Source organism: Pinus tabuliformis, chromosome J, assembly GCF_031772625.1.
Source record: "Pinus tabuliformis cultivar Carrire ecotype Pingquan chromosome J, CPIR1, whole genome shotgun sequence".
In the NCBI taxonomy this organism is placed as follows: domain Eukaryota; kingdom Viridiplantae; phylum Streptophyta; class Pinopsida; order Pinales; family Pinaceae; genus Pinus; species Pinus tabuliformis.
The window spans coordinates 976,602,619-976,611,673 of record NC_142295.1 but is presented as its reverse complement, the minus strand read 5'-3'; the positions used below and the strand labels follow the sequence as shown (position 1 = coordinate 976,611,673).

Genomic DNA, 9,055 nt, shown 5'->3' with positions numbered 1-9,055 from the left:
ACGCTGATTTAAAATATATATGTGTGTGTGTGTGTGCGCGCGCACGTGTTCATTTCACTCAAACAATTTTATTACATAAGAATTGGCAAGAACATGGGTTGTCAAAACTTGGAGCCCAAAAACTGCCAATCGTAAATTGACTCTATAACATACATTTTATTTGAACTACCATAACAATATTTACAAGCATTACCCATGATCCTAAGTGATTAGTACTTTTTCCATCTATATAGGGACTAGCCTTGGCATATCATCAATATATATTATTTTATTTTTATTTTAAATATATAAATGTATAATTTTATTTTTATTTTAAATAATTTAACCTTACTGATTTTATTTTTAATTTAATTTCGAACCAACTGATTAATAATTATTAATTTTATTTATTTGTTTACCTGACATAATATTATAATGAATTGAGTCTTATAATTAAATATTTCTAAAATTGATTTAGATTTAATTAAAAAATTATATTACTCAATAATATATTTACGAGTTTTAATCGAATATATGATTTTTATTTTTATTTTGACATTCTTTGTTATAATTGCATTTTGTTCTGTACCATTTTTATAAATTTGAAATATTGGAAATCAAAATTAAGTGTCCTAATACACTAGTAACAAGTAGAAACTCTCACAGTTAGTTACTTTCGTACAATTATCATGTTTACTTCTGCTTCAAATTTAATTCTTTTTTTTCAGAGAGAAAATCATCATATATTATATTAAGAAAATATAATGAGCTGTTACATAAAAAGCCAAAACATTTCGGCCGGCTGATCCTGTATATATCCTGTAGATAATAGCTGTAGACTAGCAGATGCTAGAAAATCTGGGCATATAACAAGATTGAGCTGTTACAAAATCCATATGTCAAAACCATATATATCAAAACATATCCTTGATAATCATCCAAAAAGGAGAGAAGATTTATGTGAAATAAGATCCACATAGAGCACAGAAGAAAACTGTGAGAGAAGAAAAGAAAATTCCTGAGAAGAAAGAAATCATGAGAAGAAGAGCCAAACATATCAAGCGGGACCAAGCATAGCAGATATATAAACCAGCACAGAGGCAATAGGAGCCTTGGAATCCTGAAAGATGCAGGCATTCCTCCATTTCCAGAGACACCAACACGTGATGATGAATAACGATCTCCATGCTGGACGTTGGGCACTCCACCACTTGAAGCCCTCCTGAACAGAAGAGAAAACCTGGTAAGGAAAACCATGAGATAAGGAGAGATCATACCAGATTTGGGCCGATGCCGGACACTGAAAAAACATGTGGACATTAGTTTCGGACGCCTGACGACACATGACACATCTACCTGGACCCGTCCATCCTTTTCTTTGAAGGACCTCCCATGTGAGGTTCCGATTGGAAAAAATCAGCCATGAAAATAAAATTGCCTTGAGCGGGCAGGATGCTTTCCAGAATTTGGAAGGAAAGATGGGTGAGGGCCGCAGCGGAAGATTTGTCGAGGCAGCTTCATATAAATCCTTTACACGAACTGGCTGAGAGGAATTCGGCATTGACCATACCAATTCATCTTTGTAACCTGTCTGTTTAATACCTTTATCAGCGAAATTCTTTACCGCCGACACCCATATTTGTCGCAGAGAGAGAGGCAGACCGAGATCCTCTGCATCCTTCCAGGTTGGCGAGGATGAGGACCAAGACAGAATCAATTTATTCCAAGTGAAGAGACCCCTTGTGTGCAGGAATGAAATCAGTTCGGGAGTGAGCATTGCTTCCAGACCAAATACAGTTGAATCCAAACCGATAAGGATGCTCGAGCCGGAAGAGATACGCCATCTTAGAAAATCGAGGAAGAGATCCTGTACCTTTCTGAAGCTGAGCCAGATAGCAGATCCCCTTTTCGAGCCCAGAGACTTCTTCCTGTACCAATATACCATGGACCTACCTTTCAAATATTTTTGTTTGATAATGGAGCTCCATTTGCCTTCACCAAAGATGCCTCTATGGAGAGATTTGCAGAGGAGGGCCTTGCCGAAAGACCGCAAATGTAAAAGACCCCATCCGCCAGACCTCTTCGGTCTAGAGATGGAATCCATCTTTACTAAGTGGATCTTAGAAAGATGAGAACTTCCACCCCATAGAAAATTTGCACTTAAAGAGACCATTTTGCTAACAATAGAAGCAGGCAAAAAATAGAGGTGAGCCCAATAAACCGCAAGTTGAGAAAGAACAGATTGAACCAGGATAAGTCTGCCTCCCAGGGATAGGAATCGCATCTCCCATCTTGAAATTTTTTTGTAGAAACGGTCAATCAGCCAAGACCAATCCTGTTTGCGATTCCCTTTTGGCTTGAGGAGAAAGCCCAAATATTTAAAGTCGTCTTTAATTGATGCCAAATTAATACCAAATAATGCTGCAATCCATTGCGCTAACTCCATATTTGAGTCGTTGTGATACAAGATAGATTTGGCCCTGTTGATGACCAAGCCCGATGCGGATTGAAACTTTTGAAAGATACCATTGAGGCATATCCAGCTTGATTTGCAGAGCATAGCAAAGATAAGAATGTCATCAACAAACAGGTTATGAGAAAGAAAAATATTCTTACAAATCTTGATCGGAGCGCATCGATGATCAGCAACTGCTTTGTTGATCTGAGTACTGAGAGAATTCATGACTAGGATAAAGAGAAGAGGGGAGAGAGGACAGCCTTGGCGCAGTCCTCTCTCCGCCTGAAAGAAAGATGAAGGGGATCCATTAATGATGACTGAGTATTGAACGTTCTCAACGCATGCCATCACCCAGTTAATTCCTTGAGACCTCAGACCAATTTTTGCAAGGAGGATACGAAGGAACCCCCAATCCACACAGTCATATGCCTTTTCCAGATCAACCTTTAGAATAGCAGCATCAATGTTTTTTGTTAAGACAGAGAATAAACACTCCTGAGTCGAGGCGACTGCATCAAGAATATTCCTGTGTTTTAAAAACGCATGTTGATCCCTGGAAATGAAGGAGTTGAGGACCGGTTTCATTCTCTCTGCAATAATCTTTGAGATGATTTTGAAGAGAATATTACATAATGCAATTGGCCTGTAATCCGCAAACGATTCAGACTGCTCCTTTTTGGGGATAAGCGCTATAAATGTAGCAGTGAGAGCGTTGTTTATATTCCCTGACATACGGGTAGCATCCACCATCCCCAGCAAATCGTCTTTAAACAAATCATAGAAGTGAGAGAAGAATTCAATCGGCCAACCATCCGGCCCAGGACTTTTGTCCTTTTTAAACTTTTTTATGACTCCATGAAGTTCCTCTTCCGAGATGGGCTTGAAAAATTCTGCATTAGCGGCTTCATCAAACATAACAGGTACTTGATCAATCATCCAGAAGACATCGTTTATCTCATTTGACCGCCGCTTGTATTGCTCCTGGAAAAACCTTGTAGCCTCCATCGAAATATCATGTTGTGAATATAAGAAGCCTCCATTTCCATCTTCGATCTTCCAGATCGAATTTATACGCCTCCTTGCATTTGCAAAATTATGGAAGAACTTTGTATTACGGTTGCCCTCCTTGAGCCAAATCGCTCTACTTTTAAGCCTCTAGGATGATTCTTCCTTTAGCAGCATCGCTTGTTTCATTTTCTCCAAGGATCTGAAATGATTTTTTTGATCAAAGGACATAGAATCAAAGTTCACTGTGGCTGTTAAAACCCTTAACTCCTTTTTTATATCATCAAGCGCCTTTCCTTCTTCCTGTTTTTAATTAGCCAATCCTTTGCCGCCTCCCTCAAAGATTGGATCTTTTCACGAAAGGTAGAGAAGGAAGTCCTCTCCGACTGCTTTAATTCCTCCCATTTTTTTGTTATGAGTTCAATGAAAGATTCATCAGTCAAATAGATTCTGTTAAATTTGAAGGAATAACCCAGCTTACATTCTGAATCCCTCCAATCAAGAAAGATGGGATGATGGTCAGATGTATAATCATTTCCTGTGCTAGCGACTGGCATTCCCCATTCCTCGATAATACTGGCATTGATGATGAAACGATCAAGTCTTTTAGCAATGAAAGCCAGACCAGTTCTGTTGTTATCCCACGTTGGAGCCATCTTAAGAGGAATAACATCAACCAGATTCCTATTTAGAAATTCCAGGCGAAGTCTATCAGCAAATGGGTCGGACTTCCTGCAGTTGCCCCAACATTCATTAGAATTCAGAGTGACATTAAGATCCCCTGCTATCAATAAAGATTCAATGTCTAGGATTTCCGAGGCAAACAACAAATCCCAAAAGGAGGATTTGTTCCTGTAAGGCGCATAGATGTTCAGAATATTTAAGATCTTGGGCCGACCCCTGACCGAAGCTGAGATTAGGATGCCTGCACAACATTTATAGGCTTTAGCTTTGACCCATGTCGGGTCCCACAAGACTGCCAGTCCACCCGACAAGCCGTCAGCATCAGAAGCAACCATATACCAGGTCGGAAACATTCTTCTGAAGAAGGCTATTGAAACCTTACTTGAGTGCATTGTTTCCTGGATGAAGATGATATGAGAGTGGGCAGATACGAATATCTCTTTTAGCGCCAGAAATTTTGGGGCGGCACCCAAACCCCTGATATTCAGGGAAGTCAAGAAAGTCATTTAGATGGCTGTCCAGCCATACATGCTCTAAGAGGCTGGGGGGCAGTAGAATCAGTGATTGGAACTTCAACAAGGGAGAGGTTTGTGATGCCATAATCTGAAACAATTGTTCTGCCTCTAAAATGGCGAGAATCCCCTCTCTTCTTTTTCCGGACGGTGATATTCTTTGCAGAGTTGGGGCTGATGGAGGGAAAGGAGGGTTTATGGATGGTTAAAGGTTCAAGGATCGGTGGATTCCTCTGGAGGAGAATATCAATGTCGCTATCAGATTTGTTCACCGGAGATTCTGTCGGGGAATTAAAAGGCGTAGGAGATGGCATAGGCTCCTTACCTCTAGAGAGGCCTACGGGGGGCGTAACCGATGAGGGTGTCTTCATGTTTACTTTGTGGTTCAAATTTAATTATTCATCTATTTTTCACTTTGAATATGTGGTTCTCATGCTTTTTAACTGTTACACGATCTGTCACGTCTCCAAATCGGTATGTGTCTGTGTAAGGATGCATATGCAGCTGGATCCATGGAATTTTGTCGGATTTTTCTTTACCGAATTTCAGCGGCACAGTAAGTGGTTTATGTTTAGATATTTTGCGGGGTGAAATTTATTTAAAACTGTTTTTTTTTACTTGGATCCTGATTTAGGTTTTATATTAATTGGTTTAGTAAATATTAAGGTTTTTTTTTTTTTAATTTAGTTGGTAAAATATGTTTGGTAGATTGAACTTCCGATAACTTAAATTCACAAACTTTAAAGGGGAAATCCATATAGTAGAAATATTATATTATAATATGATACAATATCTGTATATTATATTACAACATGATACCATATTAATACAAATAGTTGCGTCAACTGATAACAACTCAGCAAAACTTTTACATACGTTGTATACAGCAACCCGACCGACATGTATAGACGTGTTTCAAATGCGGATGAAGAGAGCAATATTACTCGGTCCCAACCATCGGGGACAACAACATTAAATTCACAGACTTACCCATATATTTTTTTACCAATTATACTACCATACAAAACTTTCCTTCATTTAATCACATAAGGTAAATGCACCTGAATGTTCCATGGACTAAATTCTTTGGTGACCTAGAAAGTGAATGGTAAGTGTAGTGGCCACCAATATTCTGTCTCGAATGGGGAAACACATTGCATTGGAAATTGCTGGCAAGGGAACATGATCAATCACCACGTGGCCCTTACTTCCAAGGCCACGAGCACAATCCTAGCCAGTTGGCCTATCACCACGTCGCTTACTTCCAAGGCCACGAGCACAACCCTAGCCAGTAGGCCTATTTTAATGAACTGTAATTAATTAATTAATTAATATATGTCTGTATATATTCGAATTTCAACACTGCTAACCTGTAGTCTCACATGATTGACAAACGAAGTGTGCAAGCCAATCCAGCGTCAGGTAGACGATTTTAGTTATTGGATAGTTGTTTGTAGAATACTGTATAAGTTGGAGTTTGGGATCAGGGTTGCAATTTCAAATAAGATCATTATTTCAAATTTGATTTTTCAGAGTTTCCCACATGTGTTTTTTGTTTTTTTTATAGTTTCATAGTTTTAAGTAGTTTGTTTTTTTAAGGTTTTGTAATTTTTTAACTTGTATGTGAAGGGCAAATCACTCCATGATGGGCAATTTCCGTGTCAAATTCCAACCATTTGGGATATACATAATTAAATCTCAGTGACATGTATCTTATTGGACAATTTATGCACGTTTGTCTAGTACGCATTGTTTACCCAAAGTTAAAATTAGCTTGTAAAATCAAGTTGCGGCAATTTTCTAAAACATAATTATGATGGACACATTTACAACCTAATGAAATGGGTGATCTTTCTTTCTTTCTTTCTTTCTTTCTTTTTTCAGATGAAAAAAACAGATATATATTCACGTATAAAGAAGTTCTCGCAGATCTTCAAATTCTTAAAGACTATCTATAGGATTTCAAGCATCACATGGATAGAGTCTTCGATCATAAAACAAAAAAAATGCTAAGCAGTCATCTAAGATATTGGGTATTGCCATAAAAAATCATCCAAAAAAGTTGCTGAAGCAATCATCTGAAATATTGGGTAATGTCACCATGAATCAACCTAAGGAGATAGTATGCAGTCTGGAGATAGGAAAAATTCTTGGAATAGAGAAGTCCAAGTACTAGCAAGGGATTGGAAAGTTCCCAGCATCGAGCCAAGTCTCCTGCAATTTAATAGATACATGTAAACCATCAAGCTCCAAATCCAAAGCATTCTTTGATAATCTGTCTGCCTCAGAATTTGAAAGGGATATATATATATATATATATATATATATATATACATATACAGATAAGATTTTAAAATGTTTATATAGAAATATTTTACTTCACAAATGAATATCGAAATAATTTTTTGTTATTAATCTATTTTAAATCAAGAGATCTCAATTTTATATTAAAAATTGAATGAATTACACATCTCAAGCTAAATTTCATTATGTTCAATTACTTCTTTCTTGACATTGAAATATTTTAGTAGGGTCTATATATATATATATATTCAAAACTATCCAAATATGTACACTGATTTTGTTTCTACTATAGTCAATATTTTATACTAGAATGTAAAATACATCTCTCAACATGCCAATGAATAAGATGTATTAATCTTTATTTTTACTTTTAACAAAATTTAACCATAATAATATTAATATACAAGTAAATAAAACAATAAATAATAAAAAAATAATATAAGAATAGTAAACAATAAATAAAAAATAGTAATAGTGAATAATAATAATATATAATAAATTGATGTTATAAATAAATATATATAAAAATACTAAGAATAAGTTAACAAAACTAAAAAGAATAAAATAAGCAAAACTTAAATTAAAAAAAAAATTGAATTAAGTAAGACTTTAAAAAAAGAAAGTTAGTATGTTGAGACATGGATTGTTTGCATAGGGATCTCTTTTCAATCCCTTTCCATTAGTTTTATTTAATGGACGAAAAGAGAGATGAGAAGCATTATTCTTTTTTTTGAAGGAAAATGTTGTGAGACAAACGATTCATTGGCAGTAGTACTTGATTGAGGGGCTCCGGAGTGGCTAGCTATAAAAAGATTAGCCTATGGTTGGGTGGAGAATCATCTACAAAACTTTGTTGTTAATTGAGGGCTCGGGGTTGGCTAGCTATAGAAATATTATGTGTAGCAAAGCCTATGGTTGGGTGGAGAATCGTCTACAAAACTTTGTTGTTGTCAGTAGGATCCGAGTAGAGTAGCGTTACAACTTGGAGATCACAAGTAAGGTCTATCGTCGTTACAAGTAACTTTTCTTCGCTCGTAGTTTTCCGAAAATTCTATGATAAATAGTCGTTATAGGTAACTCTTCATTGCCAAGTAATTGCTCGTATTTTTACGAAAATTCTATGCTAGTAACTCTTCTTTGCTCGTAGTTTTTCCAAAATTCTATGATAAATAGTTGAATAGTTGTATATTTAATTCCAGATTGTTACATATGGGACCTTTGAATTCTATATTTTAATCACTAATAAATAGATAATATTAAAAAATACATATTTATTTTTCAATAAAATTATATATATATATATATATATATATATATATATATATATATATATATATATATATATATATATATATATATATATATATATAGATATATATATACATATGGAAATCCTTTATTATTGTTGCACTTAGAGGTGACCTAAGATCACCTCGATGTGTAAGTATTTCCGTGCTCAAAGTTAAATTTTCACTAATGTTGTTGAAATGTGGCAACAAGAATATTTCAATTTTAATTTGTCCTTGAATTAAAATTCGAATTTAGTCTCACCAGCTCCTTGAAAAATAATTAATTAATTCATCTTGAGTTAATAAGTTGGAGAAATTCAAGCTAGAAATCTTTGTGAAGTCATGCAATAGTTATCCCTTAAATTAAGGAAGTTATACCTTAATTAAGGAGATAAGGATGAGTTGTAATTAGTTAGCTCAATTAATTGAGTTATGTCCAGTTAAATTAGTTCCAAACAATTTGAGGAACTAATTGTGAGTTCAGTCAGTTAATGCATGCATGTATCAAACTAGTGTACTCCAGATAATTGAAGATTCTCTCATATATAACTCATGCGTGTTTATTCTGAGAAAGATCAAGTTGAGATTAAAGACAGGGACATTGTACTATCAGTTGCATGAGTTTTCTTATAAAGGAAACTCATCCATGTAGAAGGAACAAGGTTCCTTGAGGATTACGCAGTTTTACAGGGTGTGAGATCAGTGTTACACTTGGTAACAGTAGGATCATCCAGGAGAAACAAAGCAAGGAAATAGGAGGCTTGGAGGGCAGAGGAGAAGGTTTGTGATAATCCTTGATTGCCTGTGAGCATCTACGAGGATTG

General features: G+C 35.7%; 1 protein-coding gene across 1 annotated transcript; it reads right to left on the bottom strand.

Annotated features, from left to right (window-relative positions):
• Positions 1-3,717: 3,717 nt before the first annotated feature.
• Positions 3,718-4,461, bottom strand: LOC149230104 (uncharacterized). Its single transcript, XM_089381206.1, has one exon. The coding sequence runs from the start codon at positions 4,459-4,461 to the stop codon at positions 3,718-3,720; it is 744 nt and encodes a 247-aa protein (XP_089237332.1).
• Between the last annotated feature and the right edge of the window lie 4,594 nt (positions 4,462-9,055).

What these genes read in the sequence shown, in the direction of transcription:
- LOC149230104 (XM_089381206.1), bottom strand. Translation starts at nt 4,461, where the DNA reads ATGGTTGCTTCTGATGCTGACGGCTTGTCGGGTGGACTGGCAGTCTTG.